Below are 15,402 nucleotides of genomic sequence, written 5' to 3' on the forward strand. Positions count from 1 at the left end.
AGGGAATGTGAAATGCGTGCATTTCAATTGCCTGCCTGAATATCTGAGTAGTTAATTGTTTTAATTTACATATTTCTGTCCTGATTGTATACCTGAGTTTTTGCACTAGTTGAAAGTTCCCATGGTAATAGTTGGCTTACCATCAGACAGCAGTCAATTAAGTAAAGTACGGATTTACGCGAGCTCTTCTATGAGGCAGATTTCCTAAAACTGTGGGAAAGCTGTGTGTGTGAACCTTGAGGCATGCTAATGTAATCTGCTTGAGGCCTTGAGCAGTGCTTAAAGGTAACAGACAGATGAAACTGCAGAGTGTTGTTTTTCTCTTGGGTTTGCCTGAATGTTTGGAAGTGTAGGCTGTTTCACTTTGCTTCTCTGCGTAATTCCTGTCTACATGATTCTTTTCTACCAGTGAAGAGAAAAAGAAAAAACTCATCCTGGGAAGCTGGGAGGTGGGCTTGAGTGTATATGACTCGTAGTTCATGCTGCTGTGTTGGGATTAAGAATGGTCCTGATGGGACTAGTTGTGGGAAAATGTTTAGTTCTTAACTGGGTAGTTAGTATGGGTTCAAATAAAAACACTACTTCAGAGTTGATTGCTTGCACTGTCTGTGATTGCAGGGAGGTTCCATCTGTCTTTTAGGCTGTGCCGAAAAGCTGTATGACTTTTTCAGTATCTCTCAAGACTCTCTTTTTTTCAGTGTTTTAATTTCTCTGTTTAAAAATGTAGGCTTAGGGAATTAATAATAACCTTTATCAAGTATTGGGGGATTTAAAATTTGTGAAGATCTGGAGAATACATTTGCTTTGTTCAAGTTTCTGAATGACTCTGAAGGTACTTGAGGGTTGATACCCGAATACACAGACTTCGCATTGGGCTTGATATATTTGAATGTGAAAATGCTTTTCAAATATATTTGTTTGATGTTGTAACAGAATAGTAACGCTCTTAGGCTTTTGTCAAGAATACTTCACCTATGTGAAACGGGTTGAGGTAGCAAATCTTTGTAACCTTTTAAGTGTTTGTTACTCTTCACTCGGTGACTGCCATAGACTTTCCTATGCATTTCTTAGTGTATAGTGATGTTGGCTGGAGGAATACAAAAACTCAAGTAGCTTCATTTGCTTGTAATTGTTTTTTCCAGGTGGCTTTTCAACAGTGTTTCTGGTACGTACCCATGGTGGGATACGTTGTGCACTGAAACGAATGTATGTTAATAATGTGCCGGATCTCAACGTATGCAAGAGAGAAATCACTATAATGGTAAGAAGGTCATTATTTGTAACTGGAGAATGTATTCATTTGTAATATACGTACACCAAATGCTTCTTAAATGACAATTGCTTCTAGACCCCCTTTTCTTTTGGCCTTGCAGTCCCAATTTTGCACTGTTAGTTTCTGCAACTAATGGCGAGTTTAGGGTTGGTGTGTGAATAACTTATAAAGCAATTATAAAAAGTGGATTTGATACCACGGTCAGTTTGGTCAGTACATCTGGTTGCCAAGCTAAAGTAATTTCTTCCAGGTGTGCAGCGGTACCTTAAATTCTCAAGGCCTCCATGTGCCACAGCTCTCTTAACGGAATGATGCTGCTGTTGGCTTCCAGAAGTATTGTTGTCCTGAGCAGGCGTAAGCATGTTCTCCAAGTTGCAGTCCAGTATTGGGGTAACTGGTGTGTGTGTACTTTAACTCCCCTACATCATCAGAGGTTCTATTGTTTTTCAGCAGATGACTAGCAAATAAGGATAAATTAGAAGGTTTAGTCAGGCACACTTGGGTATATGATTATTTGACAAATTAAAAAAAATTAAGAAAAAAATTAAATTAGTTGCTAACTGGGCAAGAGAAAATATGTTATACTGCCTTCTAGCAGGAACTATGAAGACTATTTACCTCCATCTCCATACACTTCTAGCTTACACACGTTCTAATCATAGCAGCACCTATTTAATTATATAAGAGGTACTTTAACATAAACCTTAAGTTATCTTACAGGCAGAAACTCTGTAGTATAGATGATGACACTTGTATAGTCAGATGTGAAATAAGCATTGCTTAATTCCAGATTTTAAGTGGCTCAAGTTGTTTTTCTTCCTTGCAGACACCTTCAGTTGCTTGTGTGTAATAACTTTGTAAAACTTTGTAATAGTTCAGACTACAACAGTAGTGGCTTTTTTCCAGTTACCTTTTTAAATAACTAAATTATTGTTTTTCAATTTAACTTAGCATGGGCACGAGTAGCTCAGTGGTTCTACATCTCCTGCATATCAAGGCTCTAGTTATTACTAGTTCACAACGTTGTTTTAGAATGCAGCAATTCGGATGTGTTTGCACTGCCCAGTAAAAAGCACGTGAATGTTCTTTTCTGAATGGTAATTGCATTGTGTTTGATATGTAGCAGTCACTCTGATATTGCTGGCAGTGATGAGGTTATGTTTTGCGATTGTGGTACTTTCTCAAGAGTGGTGGATATGGGGCAGGGGATAACTTTACTTGAAATCCTAAATGGTTGTCTGGAAACTTGTACTATCTTTTATTTGTTTAAATTTTTCTGTGCTTAAGTGTAATGTATTTTTTTTTTTCCAGAAAGAGTTATCTGGGCACAAGAATATTGTGAGCTATTTGGATTGTGCTGTTAACTCCATAAGTGATAATGTTTGGGAGGTACTCATTCTCATGGAGTACTGTCGAGGTAAGGAGAAAACTCTTAGGTTTTCAGAGTAAATGCAGGGAAAATGTTTGTATTATTCACCTGGGATTTTTACTTAGAATTGTTCCCTTAATATAAAAGGTTAACATACATATCTCACAGCTGGAATCCAATTTTCTTTGCTTTTCTGTTTGTGTTGTTACTTAGGCACTGAGCTGTTAAACAGTGAGAAAATGTAGATGTCAGTTTCACATGGCTTTGTAATTAAGTATGATCAGAAATGGGGAAATTATTTGTATAAGTATAGAGTGAAATTTTTCTCTTCTGTTTGTGCCAATCAACTGTGGCTGGAACATAATTGGGTAGGAAAGATTGGCAAGGTTTTTGCTGCTGTTCTCCCTCTGCTGTTTTTGTTTAAGATAATAGTAAAGCATTTTTAATATTGTTATCTGACAGGTGACTGGTTATAAATGAGCATAGTATAGTGTTGATAATGCTTGCCAAAAAAAAAAAGTCCTGTGGTCCTGCTTTATAATGTAACTTTGTTTCAAATAATATATAAAAACAGGTAGTTTCTAGATTATTCTTTTTCCCCACCTCACAAATGCATTGGAATAAACTCGCTATTGAGTTTAACTTCTGAAGTTTATCTAAAATTTAGGGTGACTAGACCCCAACATAATAATACGAGATGGTGGCTAACCCAAATAGGTGATGATATAAGAACGAGTGCTACAAAAACAAACTAAGTATTTCTACACTAGAAAGAAAACCCACCTCTTTGTAACGCTTGAAGAATACTTTAACTTGAGTTTTATGTTGGTTTTATTTGCAGTAGAAGCAGTAAATGATACAGCTTGTGCAATCTGTACCCTAAGGAGCTAAAGACAGTCTTGATGTATGTTTTAGGAAAGGGAATAAGGAGAACTTGAAAACTAATGGCTTCATTTTTGGCCCTCTGCCCTGCTGTATGGGTGAATTTCTGTACCCTTGTGGGAGTTCACTTCTGACTCCCTGTTGGTAGCACTCTTTCTTTAATTATAATGGTAAATAGCCACGTGGATGTCAACTGTCAGATGACTTGACAGTGTTAGGGTTTTCTTTTGCAAAGTGTCCTTGTTTCAATGGAATGCTCAGCAAGGCCCTGCAGATAATGAGTCTTGCTTAGTCTCTTAGTGTTAAGTGAGCATTGTGGTAGGAAGAGCTAGTATTATCTGGTAAAATTACTTGAAGAAACAGGCAAATAATGATTCCTGATCTTAGAAAAAAACGTGTGAGGAGGTTAAGTGAGGCCTTTCTGAAAGGGTGGATTTGGGCTCTTTCCCCTGCTCCTCCCACCCCCTACCCCCTGCCTTTGTCTCCCAGAAAGACAAAGAGAGAGTGTGTCTAGAATTCAAATTAAATTAAGCTTGGTTGGCTGCCAGGGTTTTGGCTATGGATCTAAATGGAAGACATGCTTTTGAGGTAACACCTTTGTCTGATGGATGCTTCTTTGTGTTTGTGACAGTTGCTCCCAAACGGGTTTCAGTCACAGGGTCTCTTTTTTTCATTTGAGACAGTAATTTTTCTATGTAGGATGATGTAAGAGTGCATGTTTGGAAAACCAGGTTTGTTTTCTTTAAATACAGTGACTGTGGAAAACTTTCTTACATCTTATTTGTGGAATTCTTGCATATAGATAAGTCTTTACTTTTGTACATGATAGGAATTACTAAAAAAAAAATATTACGTTATTGTTTCTTTAGCTGGGCAAGTTGTGAATCAGATGAATCAGCATCTGCAGACAGGCTTTACTGAGTCAGAAGTAATGAGAATATTTTGTGATACCTGTGAAGCTGTTGCCCGGTTGCATCAGTGCAAAACACCTATAGTTCACCGTGATCTAAAGGTATGAACTTAATAAAAAGAAACATTGAGATTTAAAACAATGATCTACTTAAAAAGGATTAGAATATAGGAGATATTTCAGTAAGACTGACTTCTAGTTAGGGAAGCAGTTGCTGTTGGTGGAGCTGTAAACAGAGAGACTAAACTGTAAGATGTCAGTTATTGCTAATGGCAAGTCTGTCAATTGATTTTTCTGTGAACTTTCCTGTTTGTGTATGAGAATGCGTAGTAACAGTTAACTTTGAAATTAATGCCATTACTTTCATCTAATGTTTCTGTTTGTTGATTTCCTTTCAAGGTGGAGAATATATTGTTAAATGACAGCGGGAGCTATGTTCTCTGTGATTTTGGCAGTGCCACTAACAAATACCTTAATCCTCAAAAAGATGGTGTTAACTTGGTTGAAGAAGAAATTAAAAAGTAAGTTCACTTTTAAGTGACCTATCATAAGCAGGAAACTCCATGTATTATTGTGCAGTGTGCATGTATCTTACTATGAATTGAACTTAGTGGTTGAACTTAAACGAATGTTGACATAAATGTAGTAAAATGTAGGAACTATTTGGTAATGTAGACTTCTTCCATTTATTCACAGATTGTTTTTGCAAAACTGATACTCAAGAATAAAACTCTTGGAAAAAAGCATGCTGTTCTGAAATTAAATGGTTCAAAAATGTTTGTCTGGCTACTACTGGCCATTTTAGGAGTTTGATAGTTTAAATTTGTGCTATTTTAATACGGCTAATTGTATGAAAGAAAAAGACCTGATGTTAAGCATTGGAATATGGATTTACTTAGAGTCTTATTTATAAAGTAAGGTAGATGTTGATTCCTCTAAGACTGATCAGAAAAATATTTTAACTTTTATTACAGACACACTTTTGAAAACGTGTTAGTTTGGTTTTGCCCATTGAGGCTAATTACTGCAGAGGAATAAATAGAGGCTATTTGTTCTCAAGTTATAAAGTGATACGGGGTTTTTTTCCCAGCTCTGAAAAATGCTTTGACTACCAGTTTAGTGATTACTTCGAGATGTTAGGTTTTTTTGAAGTCTGCATTCCGCATGTTTCATGATGCGATAGGTAATACTCTTACACTACATCTTTAAAATGACTGGTTATGGCAGTATTTAAGCAGAGTGACTCTTGCAGAAGTACATGTGCTGGGGAAATACCATTAAAAGCAGGTTTTAGCCGACTTAAATATTTATTCTAGTGTATGATAATTTTATGTTGCTGCTCCAAATATTTTCTGTGATGCTGTAAATGCAATAAATGACTTGGATTGTGTACAACAGTTCCAGGTGCATATCTGAAACTTGGGTGTGAATGATGTGTGTGTGGCAGATGCAGGAAAACACTCTTTCAGTTCCGAGGCACGTTTTTCATCGATGTCCTCTTTTAATTATATACTGCTAGGTATACAACGCTATCATACAGAGCTCCCGAAATGATTAATCTTTATGGCGGAAAACCAATTACTACCAAGGCAGATATCTGGGTAAGCAAAAAATCAGGTACTAATTAAGAGGTGTGGGGGGAAGTTAAAAGCAGCATTGGCTATTTGAAAAACTAATTGTATAGCTGCACAACATATTTAGCTTTCAGACAACGTAGAGTATAGTAGAGGTATATTTGGTAGTTACGACTTCTGTAATTAAAATTAATTCCGTGTCTGATGATCATTTTGAGTTAAGGGGAACATGATTTAGAATTGTTTTCCTTCTTGTCACTCAGCTTGCTGCTTCATAGTCACCAGTGATTCCTTGTTGGAAACCTGTTAGCAGCAGGATAAGGAAAGGTGTTTTTATTAGGTGATGTGCAGTGAACTAAATAAAGACTAAATTCAGCAGAAATGCTACTGGTATCTCTGGGTAATATGACAATGTTAATGCAGCTCTTGGGTTATGCTCTAATTCTGGTACTTCGTTGTTGAACATAGGATTCAGTGGGAAAGAAAGCCTTTTTAGAGCTGCTTTATCAGCTTGTCACATGAATAAAGTGTTTCATAATGTAGCTTCTACATAACAGTGTAAGCTTCAGCTGTAGCTAGGATGCAATTTGTTTCTTGTTGGTGCTGCTTTATTGTGCAAAAAGCCTTACTTTCAACCCTTTATGGTGCCTGTATTTGTTTTTTACAGGCACTTGGCTGCTTGCTGTATAAACTTTGTTTCTTCTCACTTCCCTTTGGAGAAAGTCAAGTTGCTATTTGCGATGGAAGCTTTACCATTCCAGACAATTCCCGATACTCTCATAGTATACACTGTTTGATAAGTAAGTATTTGGGCAGCATGGAAATTCTTTTGCTTCATGAATCAAATAAAACAGAAGATCCTGCTAGTGGAGGCGAGTGGCTTGGATGGTTGGTGCAGACTGGCTGGGTTGTTCAGTGAACAGTGGGAGTTGCTCTTGGCTACCATCTGTTTTGTAACTCCTGTACTTGCCCTTGAAAGGAGGCTTGCGTATCCGTTCGCTCAATGGTGGACTGTGCCACAGGGTACAGATTGGAGGTGCCAGCCTAGAGAGGAATTTCAGATACCTAGAGGAAACTTCTCTGAAATGGTGCTTAATGTGTGCCAGGTGAATGAAGTACGAACAAGTCTTTCTCCTGCACAGTTGACGTGTTAAAATTGGCTACTGTATTCTGGGCATTTAGTGGATGAGTTGATAACTTCAGAATTGAAACAGAATAAAATGGTGGGTGCTGAGACCTGCCAGATTAAGTTGTACTTCTCAACTCAGAAGAGCTTTGCTGAAATGAAAAGAATTTTTTGGTTTCTTTGGGAGGCGTGGATGACTTTTGTTTTTTTTAATTAGGTAGTGGGAAACCACGAAGGGATAATGGGAATGAAGAGAAGCTCTTAATTTACTCGTAGTTCCTTTTTGCACTTAAGTGTGTATTTTCTATGGAACATCAGACAGTTAATAGTATTATCTGTCCAAGTTAGTTGTGCTTAGATGAACTTGAAGTGCAAGTTTAGTGTAGAAACTTACATGTACTGAGATGAATTGCACTGGGGGTGCTTTTATTGTAGTTCCATGATTTATAACAGAACAAAAATCTGATTAAGTTCATGCAGCCCTAAGTGTTGGACATGAACTCTGGCAAAAGCTTCAAAGCACAAAGAGTGTCAAGGAAAATTTAGGACAACAACAAGGTCAATTGATCTGTTATCCATGTAGAGAGATACAGGATTTAATATTTACAATAATAGTGAGTATTTTCACTTGTCTTTATTTTGAACTTCGAGCAGATAAACTTGGAGGGGTGCAACTGACAGAACATGAAAAATTGAGAAAGTTCGAACAGGAGCTCTTGAAATTTATTTCTGAGTTACCAATGTGTTGACCACACAGTTTGTGCTTTTATGTAATAGGAAATACTAAATCCAAACCACTTTTTTGAGCACATTAATAATAAAGAAATAGTGGTTACCATGGTAAGCATTTACCTTCTACAAATACTTAACTGGCAAAATGAGACGAATTTTCAAATCTTTAAATACTTTTCTCTGTGTCACAATGCTACTTCTAGAAGAGTACAGGTTTTAATCCTGTCATCTTGAAAGTATGAGTGCTGATTTATTAAGGTTCATGAAGTGCTGTGCCAAGATGAGCATTGCTGGCATGGAATATATGTGGGTGGGGAAGAATCTCATAATGTAAACTTCTTTCAATTTGGAATGAAAGCCAAAAAAAGCTGCAGTTGGTCATAAAAAGTACGTCAGGGACTTCTGGCTTCATATCAGCTCTTTTACAAGGTGGCGAGTGGGGAGCGACAGGCTAAACATTCTCTACTTCATAAATCTAAGATATCAGAATCAAGTGGCAGGAGTCACTTCGTGATAAGCGTTCTGTTTCCACTTAATGGTGTCATCATTGCAAGTTTAAATCTGCCTTACTTAGTAAAACCCATTAAAAATAAAACTTGCTGTGAACTGTAGTGGCCATGAATTAATGGCTTTGAGTAAAATTGTAATATTTGTCTAAAATGATAGATTTTTTTTTTAATTACTGCAAGATTTTTTACAAAATCTTGTTTAAGGTTGGCTGTACTACTGAACAGTTTTGGAAATGTAGCTCAAGTTTCTCATCAAAACCGAGAAGTTAAGTTTTCGTAGGTTATTCATTTTCTTTGTAGCTCAACATATTTTTAGAGGGTTAACTTGTTTAGAAAATACCTTTCACTGCTTATTTGGGTTCTCGGGTCATTTAGGCAAGATTTCCTGATTGTGTACTCAGTATCGTATAGTAAACAACACAAAGTAACTTCGATTTGCTTGAAAAACAGCACACCTTGTAATTTGGGAAGCTAATGTTTGGGGGGGACATGTGAAATTCTGTGTCTTATCAGGAGAAAATCCTTTTATCTGTGGAACTATATTTTTCTTAAATATACAAAAGCATGCATAACCAACTAAACCTGCAAGACAAAATATGATGTAGAACCTTAGCCTGATACAGTTAGATATAACTGTGGATCTTCTGTTAGCTACATTGAATTTTGTATTAACCCTAGAAAATTCTAGGTCTATGAGTTGGTTTTCTGTTGTTTCTCTCTGAAGCTATTAATTACTACTTCAGTTCAGCTATTCTTTCCACAACTCAGTGTCAAAATATCAAACAGCATACGTATTCTTGAATTGTGTTTGACCCTAGACACTATTTGACTTGAGAAAAAGTACTAAAAAAACCACACCCCAAAACCAATATAACAATAAAACTGATTCTGGGGTAAGCTCATTCAGCAGAGCTGCTAAATTTCTTCTTGATGGTAGCATGCTATCTCAACAGGCTTTTTGATATCCAACAGTGATAATTTGGTCTTTGCAGGATATATGCTTGAACCAGATCAAGAACAGAGACCCGATATCTTTCAAGTATCTTTCTTTGCCTTTAAATGTGCCAAAAAGGATTGTCCAGTGTCTAACATTAATGTAAGTAGTCTTTAATTTTTTCTTTCTTCAGTGTGTTTCGTAGGTGGCATCGAGAGAAGTCTGTCAAATCAGCTGAGAAATATTATTTCAATTCCATCATAAACCTTGTTCCTAGATTATAAAACATAGAGCAGAGTATGCTTAGAGCTGATATTGTGTACTTGCAATATTAGCTACCTACACAAAATATTTTTAAATTTTGAGGGCATAGCTTCATGAATTATACTGATACTGTACCAATACCTGACAATGTTTTAACCATTACTAATCTCGTCACATACAATTAATATGAAATATACTACAGAACTTAAACTTGTTGGCAAAAGAAGGTTTAATGTTATAACTGTAGCATCAAGAGTTTTTTTGTTTGTTCTGGATAAACTCTTGTTCTTAATCATCCTTAGCTGTTATGTTAATCCATTGGAATGACTACGGTGAACTGGAAGGCAAACAGAATAGTGCCTTGGTTAGCCTGTATTCCTACCCTTATTTTCCATGTGAGTTTGAACTTTCTTTGAAAGTCTGAGCTTTCTCTCAAAGATTGTCTCATTCACAGATCTAGTTACTGTGCAGTGGAATTTGAGGGCACATCAATGATGTTCAGTATTGTAAAGTGATTCTCAAGAGCTATCAGGAAAAATCCATCTCAAAATTCTTTTTGGAACAAATGTCAACTGTAGTAAGGTCTGCCTTCAGAGGCAGAAAAGTGAACTTGCGGAGATCCCTTTGAATTCCTTTATCATTGATTCTTGTAGAAGAAGGTGCTCGATAAATGTGAGGATTGCTTTTTGGAAACTTAAGTTTCCAAAAATCTGAAAATTTTCAGTTTACTGAAAATCTCTAAGTACTTAATGTTTGTAGGTAAAGGCTAAATTTCATGTGGTTTGAATGGTTTTGCGTTATGCTGTTGCAGCACGTGAATAGGAGGTGCGATAACTGTATTCTTCCTCAAATAATTTATCCTTAAATATGAGCCTGTCTTGATGTAACATAATTTGGGACTTTACTACGTTACTCATTTGAGGAGTAGAATCACTTCGTTCAAGTAACTTGAGTATATGTCTGTTACTTGGACTTTTTTATTTTTCCCTTGCAAATAGGAATTGCCTGCTTACTTGGCCCTTTGCCCTGTGATAGACATAGGAAAGTGAAAGTGCCTGGAGTATTCCTGCAAAGTGAAGCAAGCTGTTTGGTGTGTTTTTTCCACTGGGGTGCTAAACCAGCTGTAAGAGTAGCAGTCTATGCCCTGGTTTCTGCTGATTTCCATTGTTAGTGCTTGCCCCTCTAGCACTCATGGCTGCCTTAAAAGAGCAGTAGCACAGAAACGTGCACATGGACATCCCAACCCTCCCCCTCGAAGTTTTGTGAGAATGTAAGAACAACCCTTACAGGTTAGAAGAGAGGCTGGCTGACTGCAGTATCCTGTCTTAAACAGCAGCTTATTTTTCTCAAGGGAAAGTCAGAAATATGCCTGCCTTTCTCTTTCCTAGACTCTTGACTAAATCCAGTACTGATGGTACTCTCCAGAAGCAGTATTTGATAATTAACTCTGTCTCTGCTATTTGTGACCAGTTTTAGATTTGTGTTCTTTACATAAGGAGGTAGTGTGTGTGTAATTAGAGATAATATTCCTCCTCCCTCCCCCAAAACTGCCATTTTCTTGGTTAAAGGTGGTTTAGGTGAAAAGTAATTCATTCAGGAATTTGATTGAGAAGGGGATGAGTTAAAGGACCATAGAAGCTTAGATGCTGCATGGTTTTGTGCAATTTGTGTTGAGGTGGAAGAGCTGAGTGGTCTAAAAAAAATACTGTTTAATCTAAATGTTAGGCTTTGTTTTAGCTCTTAAACTTGAGACTAAAGTAAGTTGTTTTGTGTAGTCACAAGAAAACATTTGGGGACATGTTATTGTTGATAGCTGGTAGTGTGTGAAAGAAGTGAAGTAGCTGACAAAACAGATCAGTCGTGTTTGTTTTGCAACAGGTAAGAGAACATAGAGATACTGTTAAATTAAAACACCTTTAATCTACAGCTGTGTGAGTAAGTTCTGCATGTAACATGGAAGAACTTGAACCCAAGTATTCTTCTTCAATATATAATGATTTTTTTCTTTCAGGATTTCATTTTTTTAATGTATTCTAATTTATTTTTCCCAAGAATTCTCCTGTCCCTTCAACTCTTCCTGAACCCATGACAGCTAGTGAGGCAGCTGCTAGAAAAAGCCAAATAAAAGCAAGGTGAGCAGCACATGTGGTTAGTCATTTGGTTTTTTTCCCTAATATTGTTAGGCTACCTGTTTGTCTAAGGCCTGTTTTCATGTGCTTATTAATAAATGAAAAATTATTTTAGTAGCAGAGGTCATTACAATACATAAACTGGAATTCTAACACCTTCAAGTCTCTTTGGATTCCACTGCATTGCTTTTTTTATTGTATTGAGAATCGGAGAGAAACTGAGAGCATGTTTGGTGGTGGAATAAGTCAGAGCTGGCAGTCTGTTTCTGGTCTGCTTTATTTTCTCCTAGTGTGTTAAGTAAATTTTGAAAGAAAAGATTTTAGTGGCAGGTGAGGATAACATGGTACAGTTAAACTGTTATTCAGTTTCATTTAAATGTGCAAATAAAATCTGATTGATTGAAGGTAAGTGGATTTTGTTCTTTCAAAAATTCCTATTTTTATATTAAAATAGTCCTTTTTCTGTACTTGTTAATAAGAACAAGATTAAAACCTCAGGAATTCCTGTTCATGCTTTTTACTTCTACTGCGGTATATGGTGTACACTGAATGCTAATGCTGGAAGAATCCTTTATACTTCCATTCCTTGTTAATGGAAGTTGTTTGAGTTTTGAATGTACCAAGACATACAACTTAAGTACTTCTATATTCAGCTATACTTATCTCTATTTCAACTCTGACTTCATTAGTCTGTTGTAAACGAGAAGCAAAAGAATGGGCTCATCTTAGCCATGTTTGAGCTTTGTAGATGTGTCTCTGCCGTTTTAAGGTAATGTCATAGTCTGGATGTGGTTGGTTTTCTGGCTCTGTGGACAGTTGGTAATGTACGATAAAGGGCAAGCGCAGAGTATCTATGGAAAAATGTTTTAAACTCCAACTAAATCTGCTAGACTGTAGTAGGAAGATTTATAGTTCTTCCTAAATAATGTTTTCTTGATGGCCCTCAGTTACAGCAGGTTAAGGCAGATGATGTCTTGATATAATGTGTTAGGAACTAATATGGGGTGTTACATACTGGAGCTCAGATGTTGAATTAGTGTTTTTAAGCAGTTGGACAGTTTCAAAAAGTGCATTTACTATAACCTGATAATGGGATTAAAGCTCAAAAGTACTTTGGTTTTGAACATCTTTATTACCCTGGTGGCCTGTTACACAGCTCTGAAGTGCTTCAGGGAAGATGCCAATATTTTGAGCAGTTTCTGGGTGTTTAAACTGCTGGAGGCTAAATCTCTTAACAAAAGGTAGAAATGAGTGAACTTAACAGACGAGATTTTTCTTAACCTTATTTCCTGTATGTATGAGAAGTAGTCATATCTCTAGTCATAGGATTGCTGACTCAAGCACTGGACATAACTTTCACTCGCTACTGTGAACTGAGGAAAGGTTATACAGAGGAAACGGTCTTCTTGGGAATCAGTCTGTTGCATAGCTCCTTCTTAATGGTGTTCTGCAGCAGCTGTATATTCTATGGCTGCAATGGGTGGCAAGTGGAATTTTAGGAAGCAAATTTTAAAGTATTTTTTTAACTCCAATTTTAAAATCCAATTCAGAAGTAGAGCAGCACATGGGTAACACATAATTGAGCTGTTAAGAAGTAATACTGTGTTTAATTTGAAGAAGAAACAGTCTTTTCTTTATCAAGTCTCTTCCATGGGAAAACTTGCCGTTTCAGAATAACAGATACTGTTGGACCAACAGAAACCTCAATTGCACCGCGACAAAGACCAAAGGCCAATTCAAGCACTGCCAGTTCTAGCGTGCTGACGATCCAGAGCTCAGCTACTCCAGTCAAAGTACAAGTTCCTGGTGAATTTGGTAATCGTGGGCAAAAAGGTAACTGAAGAGAGTAAAAGGATGGACTAAAATAAACGAAGAACAAATTTGGGGGGGGGAGGTGGGTTTTTTTCTTTTTGGCTCTAGTAGGGATAACATTTAAAACTCCATTCATCTGTTACCTTTTTATATGCCAAAACCCAAATCTTCATCCTTTCCGATAGACTCTGAACGTGCAAGTAAAAAGTTTGAGTAGGTGCCACAAAAACTAAATGCAAGTTGTTGAGATGTGAAGGTATTTTTTTCCATTGTGCTTAACACTGATATTGAACTAACTTCCCCACTGTGGTCTGTTTGAGAGAAGCTCATGCTTAGTTTTTATTTTCAAATAAGTCATGGAAAGCATCGAGCTCTTCTGGAACAAACTGCTTTCGTTGTAGTAGGAAAAATATTTTCCCTCTGTCTCAATAAGTCAAGAGATACCAACAACATGTTGGTATTATTTGTGGGCTGGAACCATGTAAAAACTTCACTTCTCTAATGGTTGACTGATGCATTTCACATGGCACTGTGGGTGCAATAGAGGGCAACAGAGGAGTAATTGAGGGAGATTCAATTGAGTCAAATGGGTTTTCAATAAATCCTTTGTGAGATTTTTTTTGTTGTCTCATTCAAAAAGAGTTATGGTTCTGATAAATATTTCAGTTAAATAATTTTCATTTTTATCTTGAAAGCTCTCCTAGTTGCTCTTTGTGATCTTATGTGCCTATTACAGTCAGGAAGAGTAGCTTCAGGGACGGTCTTGGGAAAGCCTCCAATTAAAAGGCACTAAGAATGTGTTTCCCAGGTGTAAACAACTTTAACTAGACAGGATCCAAGTAATATCCAACTTGGAAAGCTTTGCCTGTCATGATAAGTAACAGATGATTCCTGGGCACTTCAGAATATAAATACAGCATGCAAGAGAGGTTGATTTATGTTAGTAACTGCATACTTAAAAGGCTAGAAAAACACTTGAAAGGTAAAATTAATCAGGTGTTCTGTTTAAGGGAATTTGACCAGTGAGCCAATAGTTCCCTTAAGCAGGGGGGGGAGGGGGGGGGAAGTATGCATACAAAATTGTATGCTTTGAGGGCTAGGGTTTGAGACACTAGAAGATACAACTTAAGCGTCACTAAAGCAGAAGTCTTGAACCCAGCTTCCTCTGTTGTGTGACCAAAGTAAGCTTCCCGCAACTTGAAAGTAGAAATTGTGCATTGAGAGGCTTTTCGGAGAAGTGAAGTTAGTATCTGCCAGTTGTCAGACGGGGAAGGGAAGCTTATAAACTGTTTCACCTTGAAGCTTTAAAGAGGTTCACTGCCAGGGAGCTCTCTAGCTAAACTTTAGATATCAATATGTCAATAGTGTTGCCTGAATATCACAGGAACCATGCGACCAGGGAACGGACAAGAAATCTTACAGTCCCAAGGGACCAACCAGCACCCCCCGCAGCAGAACAGAGTTCTCCAGCAGCTGCAGCAGGGCGACTGGAGGCTACAGCAGCTACACCATTTACGTCACCAGCAGCAGCAACCTACAATACAGGATGCTTACTTTCAGCAGGTATGAGTCAAATCTGTTAGACAAGTTTGTAAGTGGCACGTCATGCTTGTTAATAACACTTTGAATCATGTGTTAAGACTTCTGCTGTTGTGGCCTGCTTTTTTCCTGCTAGGAGAGAGAAAGGGATCGTGGCTCCTGCCCCTTCCTTTTACCTTTGATTTGTCTCTTCATAGGCACTGTAATGCTTATCCTAGAAAGCTGCTTTCTTTGTGCTGTCTTGTTTTTACAGTTAGAACCTGAATCCCAGCTTGCTTTGAATCATCACTGTGTGGCCCAAATAAAGGTTTTGTGTATGTATAAATGTGCTTGAGACAAACGTTAGGAC

General features: G+C 37.2%; 1 protein-coding gene across 10 annotated transcripts in view; it reads left to right on the forward strand.

Moving 5' to 3' along the window:
• The window catches only part of BMP2K (BMP2 inducible kinase), a 126,635-nt gene that overhangs the window by 84,363 nt on the left and 26,870 nt on the right, over positions 1-15,402 (forward strand). For 8 of the 10 annotated variants that reach the window (XR_007507893.1, XM_049815554.1, XM_049815563.1 and 5 more), the window contains 10 exons: positions 1,143-1,261; positions 2,585-2,690; positions 4,394-4,536; positions 4,834-4,955; positions 5,954-6,035; positions 6,676-6,808; positions 9,368-9,471; positions 11,626-11,705; positions 13,375-13,535; positions 14,899-15,077. Coding sequence is in view for 9 of the 10 variants with exons in the window: in XM_049815554.1 (XP_049671511.1) it covers positions 1,143-1,261; positions 2,585-2,690; positions 4,394-4,536; positions 4,834-4,955; positions 5,954-6,035; positions 6,676-6,808; positions 9,368-9,471; positions 11,626-11,705; positions 13,375-13,535; positions 14,899-15,077 (1,229 nt within the window). In the remaining variant the exon portion in view is untranslated. Of the gene's footprint in view, positions 1-1,142; positions 1,262-1,523; positions 1,671-2,584; positions 2,691-4,393; positions 4,537-4,833; positions 4,956-5,953; positions 6,036-6,675; positions 6,809-9,367; positions 9,472-11,625; positions 11,706-13,374; positions 13,536-14,898; positions 15,078-15,402 lie in introns of those variants that run through there. The other 2 variants (XM_049815561.1, XM_049815562.1) reach the window with 2 other exon arrangements.

Source organism: Accipiter gentilis, chromosome 12 (genome assembly GCF_929443795.1).
Source record: "Accipiter gentilis chromosome 12, bAccGen1.1, whole genome shotgun sequence".
NCBI lineage: Eukaryota > Metazoa > Chordata > Aves > Accipitriformes > Accipitridae > Astur > Astur gentilis.